Source organism: Coptis chinensis, chromosome 4, assembly GCF_015680905.1.
Source record: "Coptis chinensis isolate HL-2020 chromosome 4, ASM1568090v1, whole genome shotgun sequence".
NCBI lineage: Eukaryota > Viridiplantae > Streptophyta > Magnoliopsida > Ranunculales > Ranunculaceae > Coptis > Coptis chinensis.
Genome location: NC_141459.1, coordinates 93,574,216 through 93,590,571, shown reverse-complemented (window position 1 = coordinate 93,590,571; position 16,356 = coordinate 93,574,216). Strand labels below are relative to the sequence as shown.

The following is a 16,356-nucleotide window of genomic DNA, read 5'->3' as shown; positions in this document are numbered from 1 at the left end:
AAATTACAAGGCTAGACACCAGAGGTTACCAAAATCATGATACCTACAAAGACGCTACCAGAGGACTTCACATAATTATACTGACTAATCTGTAAGTCTCTACAAACAAATTTAATACAAATGGAATACAAACAAATTTCAAATTGTGTCTTACTGAACCTTATGGCTGATGTATAAGAGAGAATTTATTTCAGAAACATAGAATATAATGAATCCTTTCTTGTGGAAATAAACCGAGAACATAATGAATATTACTGGAAATGAATTTTCAATTTGGATAAGGCCCCAGAAGTCTGGATCATCAATGCTTGGATCAGATGCAAATTCTAGCTAATAATGAATTCAAGACCTCCATTCTTGTACTTTTAACAAAAAGTTAAACATCACGAAGGCCCCAGAAAGTTCATTGAATCAACTAAAGATTTACTTGTCAAACTCCCAGATGATACCTCCATCCTCTGCATATGTCAGGAGAGATTTGGTTATTTTCTATGCTTCAGAGTTCAGACCGCAGATACAAAACTCTACATACAGACTACAAGTCTAGAACTTAATTAATAAAGAAGCATTGTTGATAAGAATACAACTCAGGTTAACCGCTATATTAATTAGTTTACACATACAGAGTGTGGTATCAACAGTCATCTGTCAGGACTTGTAGCCATATACATCCTATTTCAGTTTTACTACTTGCATCAAAATATTTACATACCAGTGAAGTATAAACATCTTGTCCAATGAAGTATAAACATTTTGTCTCTCAACTCTATTTGAGAGTTTCAAAAAGCATGTTGTTGGTTGCAGATTTGAATAGAATCCAAGAAACTTACAACGTCCAAAGAGCCACAAAATTCTAGACTGCTAGTTATCTCTGAAAAGCACTACCCTGGATAGATGCCTTATCACTTATGTTTCTGTGCACCAGAAGGCCAGGCGTTACTATCCAAGCCAGGGTACATACTTATTGATCCTACTTGAGAATTCAGACTAAAACTTTTGTCCTTGCAGTTTCAATGATCTATCTCGGATTCTCGGGTGGCCATAAGGCCATTGTTAACTAAGGTTTCTACAGTAACTCAGTAAACGATACTAATTAAAGCCTTATACAAAAATGCCATTCAAACTGAAACGCACCTTTGATTTTTGTGTTTATCCAGACCTCAATGAGCATTCCAGCATTCCAGCAGCAATAATAGTCCCATAAAGAGCAATTGCAGACGGTATGGATCTTCGGGGGAGGAAATAGTAGTCAGGCACTTGTCTTATTTTCTTTGGAAGCCGCTTCTTCATAACCGGCCCAACACTGGACTCATAACCGGCATTACCTACTGTTTTCCAGTCAACTCCTTTTAACATATCGTTTGAGTCCTTCGTATCCATGATTGGAAAATTATTCCCCTGGTTCTAACCTACAAAATGGAACCAGTAGAAACACATAAAAATTATGTAAAGTCTAGAAAACAAATAAAAACAAATTAAGAAGAAACGAAGACGTACTATGAAAAAAGAAAGGCGCAGGGAGAGTTGTTCATCAAAGTCCGCCAGTGGTATTTTCCAAAATGGTCCAGGAAAAATAATCCTTAGGTCTGGCATTGCATTACTGGACCCAATCCAGAAAAGCCCTATACTTGGGCTGGGAATAGCACAAGCATTTTACAACATTTATGAACAATTGTTGCAAGTTGCAACATGCAAATGTGTTCATCATTATATCAAGGGGTCAATGATTAGGCGGCAGACAATAATTCATAGGCTCGTACGACTAGGCCGTGACTATAAAACCATGGATCGTAAATATACACTATCTCTAAAGCTAAAATTCACACTCATTGAGTCAAGATCCAAAATATTCCCAAGTATATCAGAGATCTTGCTACTGAGACTCAGAAGATCCATTTAATCGGTCCATCTTTTGTTCACTTTAATGAGAGACCAGCTAGTCCTACATCATCAATTACCACATTGAGTGTTAATCAGAAGAAGTAATGAAACATTTGTTCCAAATTATACTATATATTAAATTATGGCGCAATAACCATAGTACAATTATCTGTTCATAGTAAAAGATTGAACATATGATATAGAACCATCAGAAACCCCATAGTTAAGACTGTCACATGAGTTGAAATGCTTCCCTTGTCCTTCCGCAATGCCATGGCCTCGAGCACTGGGTAATAGACAGCTACTATGGCAAATGAGAGGGATATCTGTCCAAACAATTTATTGTAACTTGTCTCCGTTATAGCCCTTTTTAATCCAACTAAGAAAGATGCTACATTCAGAGTGGCAATTGTAGTAAAGATGAGTACGAACTTGATATCTGTTTCAAAATCAAAAATCCCATTATGGTACTTCTTTATTTCGTCTTCCATCGAAGATTTATTTGTTGGCCTGAAATCTATATCCTTCATACCAATGCACTTCAAAAAAAAATCCACACACGCAAACAAGTATGGTATTGCTGATACCGTGAACGAGGTTCTCTGTCCGTTCCAAAACAGCTTGAAAGATCCACCAGTACATAAAACCTCCACAAAATGTTGTATTGTGTAAGACATATAAACAATGGCGAAGATTGCAAACCAAGGATCTGAAACCTGTGGCACAAAGTCCATTTTATATCAAAGACCTAGTATACTTTGTTATTGAATTATAAAATTGCATACAACGGAACATTCCTTCCTAATACATAAACGAATGTAGCATGTATGTGTTTACCTTCGGGTACAGGGTGATGCCTTTCAAGAGACATAGTTGAGGAACGATAGAAAGACACAGCACAGAGAAAGAAGTTAGGGCCTGAAACGCGAGGCATGAGTAGGCCAATGTCTGAAGAATGGACATTTTAGATGGCTGATAAGTGAGAGGGCAGAACTTTGACACACTGACTTGTAGCAAACCAGAGTTCCATCTTGTGTTCTGAACCAAAGTGTCATTCAAATTTGTAGTGCCAGTACCCAAAAACGCGGGTTGTGGAGGATCATAATAGACAGACGTCCACCCTTTTGTATGCAAGAGCATCCCTGTGAGGACATCTTCTACTAAAGAATGGTACCGAAAACCTATCTGTTTATTGAAAGAAAAAAATAAGTCTAAAAATTAAATAATGTTAGTTAATTTGTTCCCTTGTTTCAAATATGGAAGAAGTACCATAGATATATGGTTTGTTATGGGAGTATGGGACTTGCCTGTCGACCCCATTGTGTGTGTTGTTCGTAAGTACCAGAAGCCACAATTCTAGCCTCGTCCAACAGTTTGTTTGATGCATCTTCATTTTCAATGATATTGTGATGCCTACTGTCTCCGCTTATCGATGCTATGAGTTCATTGGAAGTGCCAAAATATTTTTTGGCTAACCACTTTTTCGCTTGTAAGAGATTTATATCTATAGAACAGATTTAAAAAAAATTAGGACAACTACTCTGCTCACTGCTTGTTACATGCTCATTACATTAAGAAAAAAAACTTTTCATTTTTCGCAAAATTACCTTCTTATACAGAATTTTTATATAATGCCTCCCTTTTAAGAAAAAAGCCAGTGCCACACAGAAATGGCCCCATTAGGCCATCCAAACCGTAGCAACATACCTGAAATGAAACCAAGCAAATTGCTTTTATAATGTTACTTATTAACATTGGTGCAGTAGTCATAAATCATATTAAGACTTCGTTTTAAATATACCTTGAAGAATGTTCTCATTTGGCTGTTGTAGATATCATTTTCACTGATGTTGTGAAAGTACTGAGGAAATTGAACAAAAGCCAGTTCTTTAGAAATCATAGGATCAAGGATGAAACACATTGCTTGTCGAGCTGACATCGGGTCATTGCAGTTCATATCACAATCCAAGACTAGCAGATAAGGGGCATTGCTTATTAGGCCAGATACTCGAAGCTGGAAAAAATGGAAATCTTAGTGTTTGAATATACACGAGTTTTAGAACCTTGTGGTAACACAATGCCATCCATTGAAAGGCTTTTAGATATGTTTTTTTTTGTGTGTGACAGAAGAGAGTGCTATAGTACTACATACAAGGACATTGATAGCTCCAGCTTTGAAATTGTGGTGATGTGTTGATCTTTTCTCACGCGAAACATAGACAAGGCGAGGAATATTAACCTTGTTTTCGATGAATTCCTCTGTTTCATTATGACGCATTACCTGCAATTATCAACATTATTACATTAAGTTCAGTTAATTACTTTACTCTGTATTATATGTTACATTTCAGAATCTCAGAAAGTCACTCTGATGAATCACAAAATTGTAAAAATATGCGTCCCTTGATTTTGAATTTGATAGATGGAGAATCTCTTCATCATAAATTCATGACTCTAGTTGTTCCACAAAACCAATACAATCCTCGGCAAAGACAATGACGTCTCCTGTAGCAATAGTTACCAACTTATCTAGGAACACATACTTAATCACATATACGATGTACCCTACAGTTTCGATGGTGGGATGGAGGGGTTTCCACTCATCCATCTTGTGTAGTCCATAATTCCATACAAAATGTGCTAGCCCAAGTGTAGGAGACTCCGTTCGTGCGGGTTCTGGAGAGGGTCAGGTGTACCCAGGCGGCTAGGCTTATTACCCCGCATGTTTCACAATATGATACACTCAGATCCTAATTAAAGTTAAGGGTAGGTCCCGAAAAAAAATTCACATTACGAAATCCAGAAACCAAGTACACTACTACACTCCCAAAACATATTTGCTGTCGGGGTCAAGATCATCAATTATTACATTATGGTTCGATATCCACATGTGGATGAAGTATTCAAGTGTAACAGAGATCTGATTACCGAAAATATAATTTATTATTGCTTCAATTGCATGGACGACATACCTCAATGAGAGGGAGGCGATCTCTGCTAGAAGATAAACGCATTTCTTCACTCTCCCTTGCTTTCTCCAAGCACTTCTTAAACAATTCATAGTTTGACTGCACAATGAATGGAAAAAAAAGTTTTGATAACAGAATTTTGCATAATGATAAAATTTCTCCTATGATAAATTGATAATAGCAGAGATTAACTTCTTACAGACATACTTGACAAAAAACTTCAGTGGATCAACATAAGAGTAGAGATTAAGTTTCAAATTGTATCAATATGACCCTAGGAAAAAACAAGTAATCATGCATGGTCCTAAGTGAACTGCACAATTTTTCCCTGAGGTCGCAAAGTTACAAATTACAACGTCACATATTTAACATTTTAATTCTGCTACACACTAGCTAGGGTAGTTAGGTATGGTACAAAAACGAGCACAATAATCAATTCTCCTAACAATTTTTAAGGTGTGAGAGACTAGATAGACAGGCCAAGTACACCTAGTAACGAACAGACCTTAATCTCCTTTAGATTGTTTAAGAATTTGTCAGTGCTCAACTGAGGTTGTTCTTTGTTGTATGTAGATAAAAGAAACTTATAGAAGACAAGGACAGAATAACAGGTAATAACCAAGGCGCGGATTAGGCTGTCCTTAAGGAAAGATTTCGCCCCTTCCAATGGTGCAGAAAGGCAACAGTTGGCATGCCTTCCTCACGCGATTCAATGGTTAACAGCCAGTCTAACTTTGCACTAGAATAGACTACCCTCTAGAACAAAGAATATATATAACTCTCCGGGCGGCCGACAGAAGAAGAGAAGAGAAGAAGATTGAAGCAATAAAGACTTATCTGTTTTGTGTAGGTAAGAGAAGGGTGTATCACGACTTCGCTTCTCTCTCTTTTGAAAAAGGGTTGAAATATTTGGGTTAATGGGAGATGAGAAGCGGGACGATTTCGGCTCTCTCTACTCGAAGTTCTATCTCTCTCGCCTCAGATATGATCCCCTATAGACACAAAGCAGTTGTTTATATAGAGGTGTGATCCGTTTACAGATGGGGGAGAAGGAAAGTCGGTTTCACAAAACCAAAGTAGAACTCGGTTACCCGGTTTAGGGAATAGGTAAACCACTACCCACTAGACAACCAGCCCCAGCCCACGACACGACTCGGTGCGGGGCGGGCGGGCGGGCGCGCGCGTGTGGCTTTGGGTGAGTCCTCCCTCCTAACACAAAAGCTTTTGTACCCTAAGGGCACGCCCTTATGTTAGAGGTTCACCTCAAATACCTCACTACCTAGTGGTGGTTCACCAATGTGGGACTAAACAACACACAAGTATTTGAAATACACATGAAGATTCCAACATTCTTCACCATCAATCAATTGCAATTTAGAAAAATAAGCTTCTGGAGCACTTGTTTTGATACCATATTTTTTGCAAAATGGAATCCATTTCATCGCAAACTTGTATGCTTCTCGTGTACCATATAAAGTAATTGGAGCACCTGCATCATCAGAAAGATACAGAGATAACTTATCTGTAGGGTAATCTAAGCACATAGCTGATATTACTGTGTTCATGACTTGTAACGTTGGTTCCTTGTTAGGATCACATGTGCATATAAATACATCAATAGAAGGTAACTTTTCATCACTAGGAAGTCTTTTTGGAAAAACCGTTCGTGAAACTGGTTTCCATCTATAAGCTTTACTAGATATGTAATATAGTGAGTTTGCCAGCTCAGAGACTGCAACAAGAAGCCAGGGGAAAGTTGGTATTTCTCTATTTTTGTTTACAAACAGAGTTGAGAAACGGTAGTATAACAGAAGTAGTAGTGATATGGAGAAAACAAGAGCTTGGATTTTGTTGATAGTTGCACTAGGGTGATGGACTTGAGAAACATGGAGTGGGTGCTTTGCGTCCATCTCTTTTTGGTTTTTTCTTGTGTTAAATTGATGAAGAGATATCTATATCTATCTATCTATATATAAAAGCTCGCAACTTACCTCTCTCCTCATCTTATGTCTTTATTTTCCAAACCGTGCATTTTCATACACTCATAAAAAAAGGCAACTTTATAAATTAGTTTGACCACCCTAGATTTGCTATTTTCTCCTTCTTTTATTCTTTATTTATTTGGTCTTCCTCAAATATCAAAACACACGTACAAACAATCTCTTAAAACAAATCCTAATAAAATAAAACTCCTAAAAACTACTAAACCAAATTCTTAAAATACAAATATGAAGAGATCAAAGTGTAATACGAGAACTTCTGTGAACACTACAAAGTCCAATGATGAAATTGTGGCGCATATGTTCTGTGAAGTCTTATGGTTGAAGGCAGCTATTAATTGGCATTCAATACTCAGTTGTAAAATGGATGATGATTGGATTGAAGCAACTCTAAACTTAGGTGATAGTGTCATCTTTGAATCTCCTAACTTTTGCACTGGAGCCTGGTGGCATGAAAATCAAACGTGTTGCATCTTCCTCTTATGAAGGGAAATCCATATACTTATCCTTTTCTGATAGCTTAACAAGTTAACAGTTCCACCTGCTTCAAAGAGTAAGAGGCACTGCCTTTCACTGTCTAAATTGTTGCTTCATCCAACAAGGTCTAGAATCCCAACGAAACAGACCAGTCAACAAGTTCAACAAGAAATGCAGGTTTTGCAAATCTATTCCTGAATCTGTGTATCAATCTTTGTCGACCAAAGGCCAAATCTGAGATTAAAAAATATAAGGTGATATAAATAGATTTCCTACATCAATTTTTTTATTAGAACTTTTCATCTATTAAAACTGGCTTCTATTTCTTACACTACAAGAAATGTACAAAAAGTCAAAGAGAAATCCAAACAACATAGAATCAATAAAAAAGAACATATAAAGATTTCGGGTTAGCTATATATATTTCATTGCTTTCTCAAAATGTGCTTTGTTTCTTCTCTGGACCTTACTTTTCCCCCCTAAAATACATTATTCTTTCCTTATATCTTCTTTCATACAAAACACAAAAAACCAATTTTAAGGAAAACCATAGAAATGAATCATCAATCTTCTCCATACAGCTCATATTCAAAACTTTAAACAACCAGTCAACAATTCCCCTCATATTTTTTTCTACACAAAACTCACATACCCAATCCAACAACAAGAGACTAGAACTTTCCTTCCCTATAGAGCTCAAATTCAGAACAAAGATGAACTTTCTTCCTTTACTAAACAGCCCAAGTTCTACAGAACAACCATAAAATAGCTCAACAAACACCATTCTTTAGGAAACAACGTCTGATATACAAAAAATCCAAATTAAGAAACAACACATGGGCTAATATTTTTCCTACTTAAACTATGTTCAGCAAAAAACTCTCGCAAAAATCAGTACAGAAATGAATTTTTTTCCTAACTCTATAGTTTAAACAACATTAAATACCACCGTACCTCCATAAACTACAACTCTGACGAAGCTTACACCTTGTTGCAAAACAGAATACACGCACTGGGACAGAGCAATGCTTTCACGAGCCTAACAGACAGCGTTATCAGTGTTCACTAACACTGATGATCAGGTGTTGAAGTCCGCGGCAAGTTTGTTTCTGGTGCGACATGGGGCTTTTTATACCACATAATAGTAGACCATTAGGCCCTCATCACTCCACCATTTGCAAAATGTGGGATAAATATCCGCCCCCATTACGGGTAATACGGACCTGGGAGTTTGACCAATATGAGGAAAAATGCAACAAAAACCAGATGCCAAGGGAACTCTCCTTCCTGAACATCACATAATGCAAAGTAAACTGTGAGTTTATCGCAATATTATAAATAAATGAAATGCACAAATTCCATCTACACCTTTTTTAATTAAAAATTGGGACAAGTGGCTGTAGGCTTTTACTGACAAGTAGTGGTGGAACAATAGGTTAGTTTCCTCCTAACCAAACTAGTAAGCCAGTAAGGTAACGAAACCAACTTTTTTAATAGTTCATTTTAGTATGGTGAATGATCCCGGAACAATTTACACGTAACGATGCCTCAAATTTATTGAAATGATTTAATATTAGATATCCTAGGTTCGATCACCAAATGGTAAGAGATTTACCCTAGCAGCTACCAACCAAATATATATATATATATATATATATATATATATATATATATATATATATATATATATATATATATATATATATATATATTCCCATTCACAAACCTTGAGTTGTGGATACAGTTCTAGGGTTGCATCCTTGAAAATCCCAGTGATGACGATCCCAATAAGCAGGGGAATGGGTACAAGTCGCATTTTCCTTTCATGTGCACAGTATGACAACTCACTCAATGAGGTAAGTGAAAGTAACAGCACAGACAAGTATTTGGCAACAGCATAGACAAGGCCAAGTATGAGTTCAAGGAAGTTCACCGGTGCTTCTAGCCAAGGAAAGCTCCTGACTGGCTGAGGTAAGGTTTTCCAAACTTTTTTTATTTCACCCAAGCTATGGACCAAAATTATTCTACTTGGGCCAGCAGAGTCTCCTTCAGTCATAATTATAGCACAAGTTACCATTGGAGTAGTATTCTGAAATGGATACAGCCCCTGACATCTACACCTGAAAAGGAGATAATAATGTCAAAGCGGAAGACATTGGAAGACATATATATTCTCATGATTATTTTTTTAATCAATTTTAAACATTATGTATTTTCTATTACTATTGCTGACTTATACAGAATAAATTAAGTTGATTACCTTAGCAAACGTGATACCGACAACGTAACCCAAACCAACGATGATAGATATCCCAATGGTATTTATTATTCCTTTTGGTTCACTCCGATCTGCATTCTTGGTTTCCTCTGTCTTATAGAAGAGGTCCAAGAATAAATGCAAACCATTAGCTATTGTCTAACTTTAGGCAAACAAGTAACCAGACCAGTCAAATGAAAATGTTAGTACTACGGAAAAAACTCCTATGCTATGCTATATATTTGTGTGTAGTTGTATATACACTTGCCCCCCAAACTCATTCCTGGCTCCGTCAATTAAAATCACGACACATGGCTGAATTTTTTGACTAAAAAAAATAACTTTCTAAAGCATAGAGTAAAAGTTAATTATTGATAGTGACCGTTTACATGAAGTGTTACAGGTCTATATGTTTGATTAATGGAATAGACATGGAGGTATGAAACATAACTTACCATATGTGCGGATGCATCATACCATGTAAGCGTATATTGGCTCATTAAGAGGCCAAGAATAAATATGTAAAAACTACTGTGGATTCCACCACCATTATCCATGTTGAAGCGAGTAAAAACAAAATCGGCAGTGGTCTTCTCAGTAGCTACGGTAGGAATTAGTACCATAAGCACAAGAACACCTAGAAATGCCAACAAAGGTAAAGGTCAGAGAGAAAGTATGCCTCAAACACCAATTCTTGGAATGATATTGATTCAATAAAACAGAATAAAGAAGTCTACCTGCAACATTCCATAAAGTAGCAAGCTGTCCGAAAAAGGCTAACTAGGCGATGGGAAGACTGTTTATCAGGGCATATAAAAACAAGAGCCCTCCATGTAAGCAAATAACAACATATTTGAAGCTACATATCCACCGCCATTGTTTCCACCAGTGCTAAGCAGAATCATAATACCATATCAGTTAAAATTGCGAGACCAATTGTGTAATAACAAATGGTTTCAAATGGAAGTAACATGTTTATTACTAATCTAGGGATCCCCTAAACTAACATAGTCCAGTCCAAGAATCATCCTCCATTTATGGGATGTTGACAATATCCTAGAGCAGTATCATTAAGAGAAACATATTTGAGAAAGCAATCCCACTCACAAGATACTAACATCCTCCATCCATGGGTGTCGAGCACCAAACAGAGTTTTTAAGTGAACTCATGTTTAAGTCTAAATGAGGATCACACTGTTAGATACATGGTATGTCTCTCAATTTCAAAACGAGAGCCTATCTCATCTACCACGTACCTAGACGCCTATAACTGATCCTGCTTTTGGAACTACTACTCACACAACATGTATACGAAACAAGTGGAATGCTGCATAACCAACAAGTGTCCCAGGACCTATGCCTACAGATCACAACAAAAGATGCTCTTAGTTGCATAAACAAGATAACAAACATTTATTGAGCAGGAGAGCTAAGCTCATAACCATACAGTGTTCCATCTGTGTCGGATTAATAAAGCGCGAGATATGAGAAGCTTCGATATTCATTTCACATGCTTCAAAATCATGGTTGTCCAATGATTGTTTTTTCCCTGTGGTTATAAGCAACATACAGTCCCATGGAAGTTACCTCCAAACCTCAACACAATAACTATACCATAGCGTTTAGATTCAGCACGCACTTGCATTCCAAAAATTGGACCTACAACTCCTCTCTACAACTCTACTCCACTCCACCCTGTGCCTATCGGCACACCATATACAAACTTCTTACTATCAAAGATTGTTCTTTTAACACTCCCAGTTCATATTCCTTCAACAAGGTTTAAAACATTGATGTCATTATACACATTGGTTATGGGGAATCCTATATATGATAATCAAATGTCTAATAATTATCAAACATCTTAGTTTCACCATTAGAGTAGCATAACACACATACATAAAAAACTATTCAATCACTATACAAATTTTAAATTATTTACAGATTTTTATTTATATGTTGATTTATATACTTCAATTGTGGCTTCTTATTCACCCCAAATTTCCAAAGAAATGGCAAAATGGTTTGCCTTTTAGTCAGATATGGTTGACACTTTCGGGGAGTACTCAATGAGCTCCTTATATGCCTTTTGGGCTTTGAATGATAAAACACACGCCATAACCATATGTTATCACCAATCTGCGCTTGCATATGGAGAATTCTACTATCAGTATAGATGACTACAAGGAAGAGTCCCACCATGCTTTAACTTCTAATTGTCAAAAAAAAAAAAAAAAAATTATAGATATGTTCAAAATTAGAGTCATACTAATACTGGAATTCTAATAAAATAAGAAAACCTTTTCTTTCCTTTCCAGCAACCTATATATATATACAAAACATACAATCATATCTCCCTACCCCCAACGCATATAAAAAACACAGGTAAACTTTTGGTTTTCAATTATTTTTTCTGACATACATGTTGAACCAAATATTACATATCTAATTGAATTTTTCTCATTTTTTTCATTGCATACAATAGAAGATATTGAACTTCATTGGATTGTCAATATGGAACTACAAGAATCAAAAGAGGTATAATATTTAATAATAAGTATGTATTAATTTTTTTCCTAATGTGTATTACTACTATTTGAACACAACATTTTTTTTTGGTTATCTTATGTGAAAAACAGAAAAGGATCACTATGGAGATGAGGGAAGGACATTATTCAAGAAGAATTAAAGTGTCATTCAAACCCATGCTGGAAGATATTATGAGACAACTCAATTTGAATCCACCTATTTTCGAAAATTATTTGAAAAATAGAAGGTTTAATGCAAGTGTTCAGGTGAGCAACGATGTAGTCGGTATTACAAATATTAGAGGAGAACCATCACGATCACTCGAAGAGTCTGAAAACAGTGCAGCAAGAACCGTAATTAGATTCAAAAGTAAAGTGTATCTTTTCGAAGTTGGTGACTACAACTTGGAGAAGTTGAAAGAAAGCCAAAAGTTCGTAAAAGAACAACAAAAAAGAATCGAATTTCTTGAGAAATCAATGAATCTCAAACAACGAACAAAGGCAAGTTTTAAATTTCATATTATTTTTCATATAAGGTATATATGACGAACTTCTAAAACTTTAGGTTGGAAGAATTGATGAAAATGGCGGAATATCCAGTATAGATATTAAAAGTATTATTTTAGACAATACCAAACTCATAATCAAAGAGAATAAAGAACGATACTCGAGTCTCAACAGATTCAATAAAAAGGTAAACAAATTCAAAATTCATATTTGTTTGGTTAATTTTAATTTTTAAGTTTTTATCTAACTATAAATTGGTCTATGAAATTATGCAGCGAAATCAATTTCGAAAACTTATCACTCAAAACTTCAAAGATATGCTGATGTACTGCACCAAAATATTAAAGATGGACGATCCAGAATTTCACAACGAAATATAGGGAGAAAATCAATACAGATGTCAAATATCAATTGACGTTCCAATCCGAATGTTTAACATCAAAGACAATCACCAATTCGAAGGAAATTCAACAACAAGTCTAGAAGATTCAGAAAATTCAGCATCAAAGAAAGCAATTGATTTTATGCGCAGTGAGATAGGCTTCGAAGTAGTTGACTATAACTACGAACAAATAGAAGAAATTTGCAACAAACTTGAGATTGCAGAAAAAAAAAAAAAAAAAAAAAAAAAAAAAAAAAAAACAACACGCTTAGAAATCAGTGGATACAAATTTAGGAAGAAGAAATTAACAGTCTGAAAGAAGAGATTGAGTATCTAAAGGCAATTATGAAGAGGGAATGGCAAAACAAATAGTGGTTTTTAGAATTAGGAAAGTTATTGTTTTGTTGCTTTAAGTAATTATTTCGTTGAACTATTTTTTTCAGTTGAGGTTTTTTAATAATTCTACCTATCTTTGTCGCTATTATGCTTCATTTTCCATTAGCCACATCATCAATCCATTGTCTTATGATACTCTTTAGTTTGCAGGCTATAAGGTAAGCGTGAAACATCAAGTGACTTCACTACTGCTTTTGCGCTGTCAAGGTTCTATTTAGCATTAAAAAAAAAAAAATCTTGAAGAAAACATTGACTATTTTCCACTGCTTAAGGTGGAGTCAGGAATAAGCCCAAGGGATATCACTGACCAATAGCCAAAATTTAACCTTCCCTTTTTGTTCCTCACACCTCGATACCAAGTTACCAACCACACTGTGAAGCTCTGTTTCCTCTCCCTAATCCTGCACTTCCATCACCATTACATTGTTACTGTCACCGCCACCACCTAATCTTTTGTTTCTTCGCTGAAATTTCTCCACCAAACTCCTTTAAGGCTTGGCCAGGTTTAAAGATATTCACTCACAACAACATCTTCAAACTCTTTTATCCAACGTTTTAAATCCACGCACCTATTCTACTTCCATGATCAGTCAATTATCGAAGAATTTCAGTTTTTCAACTTAAAGGTATCACATTACTTCAAAGTAGCACAAATTAATAGAAACACGATTTCAACAAAAAAAAAATGCAGATTCTGTGAAACGAATCATCTAGGGAAAAAAAATAACAACAATAACAACTGCAATTCTTTTGCTTTGGAACACCATTACACCCCCATACATAGTACAAATCAAGTTCTTTCCACTCGAAAGGCCGAATTTCTCAGGCAACAACAAACATTTTTTTATTAGAGTCTACTGAGGTAACAAAACAAAGGATGAAGTCAAGCTTCCCAGAAGCCAGCTCAACTCCTTATTCCAAGTTTCATTGCACACACAAAGTTCAACATTCAAGCAAATATAGAACAGGACCTAGCTCAATGAGATGGAAAGTTAAACCGAACACAGATGGTTATATTGGACATCGTAAAGATGGGATAGAAGATATTGTCAGAGATGAGATGGGCAAACCTTAAATTGCTTTCGCTGGTAGCAACACTAATGATTCTGTACTATTTCAAGAACTACATGCTATCAAAGAATAATTTAACACAATCACATGCTTCCATTACTGAAACTTCCTTCAGTAGAAGCCTCGAAACCAGTCTCAGGACTAGCCAAACAATGCCAGCAATAACCATGAGTGATCGAACTCGATCCATACTGAGGTCACGCCTTGGCTCGGGATTTCGAACTGGACTAGCGTGCACCGTAGTAGGCTGCATTACCCTATTTGGTCCACTCACTCTCCAGCACATGTTAGCATTCCTAGCTCTATCATATGTTACTGTAATCCGTGATTGTATCCGAAGCAACTCTTGGTGACGTTTTGTGCGGTTGTTGGAATGTCGTCTACGGTACTATCCAAGGGGTTCTTCCTGCTATGTTCACTCAGTGGGTGCTTGGACCTGTAAGGTTCTCCGTTGTTACTATTGTCATTGCAGTGACATTGAGCACATTTGTTATCGTACTGCCTGAGTCCACACACGATATAGCTAAGCGGATTGCACTGGCTCAGATAGTTATTCTATAGGATGTGACTTCTACTGAAGGTGTACTTCATCTGGTACACGTAGCAGCCAGTACATTCATTGGGGCCTTTGCTTCTGTGATGCCATTGTTGTTGCCCTTCCCTCGCCTCGCATGCTACGAGGTACTTATTAGTACATCTCTACAACTTAATCTCCAGTGCTATTTCTAAGCCTCCGACACTTCTCGACTCTTTTTTAGTAAAGAGTAAATCTGTTGTGACTTGGAAACAATTTGTTTTTTTTTTTTTTTTTTTTGATTGGTAGATGACCATAGTATTCATTGTCAATGCTATCCCACTAGAAGTCTAGAACTATGAATGCAAATTAGGACTGACGCGCATATGAGAGTTAAGGATGGTAGCTGCTGACAAAATCATGTAACCATATAGTCGTGCATGGTATACACTCTAATTCCTAGCCCTATTTAAAATGGGTTAAACCCAATAATAAAAACCTAAATAATCTGGCTTAATTGGATTCCAACCACCATAAGGACTTCTTCAACCCAAAGAATCCTATTAACGTAAACAAACCTATCTATATATAAAACTAACGATCTACTGATAAGAGCCTAAAACTGTAATTTTAACCCCTTAACAATCGTACTTTTAAACCAATTATGTGAATAATAAGTAAGAGTTAATACTGATTACGTGTTTTTATGCATTCCAGGCTTCAAAGTCCATTATGTGCAGAAATGTGCCACTTTAGCGAGATAAAGGAGCAAAGGTCGGTTGCTAAGGAGTTCTGTGAATAAAGGCCAAGATTCAAGGAGACAAAGTCTTTGTAAAGCCCGGTCAAAAGCTGAAAAGTCAACACGGGCAGAAATAGTGCACAAGTCAGCAAAACTTCCGAAGGCCGTATCTTTGGACTCAGACCTTGGAATTGGGAGTATCTTATGTCAAAACGACCGGCTCGGAAAGAGCTTTCCAATGGTCCAAGCCTTGGCCCAATCAGAGGAGCAGAAGTGGACGAAACATCTGTCGAAGCCAACTGCAGCTGAAGAGCCCATTTTAGACTAAAGAAATTGGGTTTTGGGCCCGATTTTCCGGCCCAAAATATGGCTCCAAGCCCATGCACGATTTTTGGATTTGAAAGTATAAAAACAAAAGCTTGACTCTTTGTTAATGGTAGTTAGGTTAGGAAGCTAATGTTAATAGAGTTTAGGGTTAGAAAAAGATAGATCTAGATTAGTTTTTAGATCTAGATCTAGTTTTTTTACATTCATTCAATTAGTTAGTTTAGAATCATATTTTAGTTTTTAGAATAAAGTATTAGTTCTTCATTTCAATTTAGATTATTGCTTAAATTCTTATTTAGATTTAGTTG

General features: G+C 36.2%; 1 protein-coding gene and 1 long non-coding RNA gene across 2 annotated transcripts; both read right to left on the bottom strand.

Annotated features, from left to right (window-relative positions):
* Positions 1 to 167: 167 nt before the first annotated feature.
* LOC147505760 (quillaic acid 3-O-glycosyltransferase CSL1-like) lies at positions 168 to 6,801 on the bottom strand. Its single transcript, XM_086605621.1, has 11 exons — positions 6,205 to 6,801; positions 5,356 to 5,411; positions 4,854 to 4,949; positions 4,034 to 4,162; positions 3,683 to 3,895; positions 3,495 to 3,588; positions 3,185 to 3,385; positions 2,719 to 3,062; positions 1,498 to 2,597; positions 1,135 to 1,409; positions 168 to 458 (listed from the first exon to the last, which is right to left on the bottom strand). The coding sequence occupies exons 1-9, from the start codon at positions 6,758 to 6,760 to the stop codon at positions 2,055 to 2,057; spliced, it is 2,232 nt and encodes a 743-aa protein (XP_086461747.1). The 5' UTR covers positions 6,761 to 6,801; the 3' UTR covers positions 168 to 458; positions 1,135 to 1,409; positions 1,498 to 2,054.
* Positions 6,802 to 7,572: 771 nt separating this feature from the next.
* On the bottom strand, positions 7,573 to 9,843 carry LOC147505759 (uncharacterized). The gene is made up of 3 exons (XR_015193462.1): positions 9,588 to 9,843; positions 9,054 to 9,447; positions 7,573 to 8,614 (listed from the first exon to the last, which is right to left on the bottom strand). It is a non-coding gene; the product is annotated as an uncharacterized LOC147505759 (long non-coding RNA).
* Between the last annotated feature and the right edge of the window lie 6,513 nt (positions 9,844 to 16,356).

Excerpts from the sequence above, each read along its gene's own strand:
- LOC147505760 (XM_086605621.1), bottom strand. The coding sequence starts at position 6,760 with ATGGACGCAAAGCACCCACTCCATGTTTCTCAAGTCCATCACCCTAGT. Across the intron at positions 4,163-4,853 it reads ATCGCCTCCCTCTCATTGAG|GTAATGCGTCATAATGAAAC; the intron begins GTATGTCGTCCA and ends TGATAATTGCAG. Across the intron at positions 3,386-3,494 it reads ATTATATAAAAATTCTGTAT|ATATAAATCTCTTACAAGCG; the intron begins AAGAAGGTAATT and ends TCTGTTCTATAG.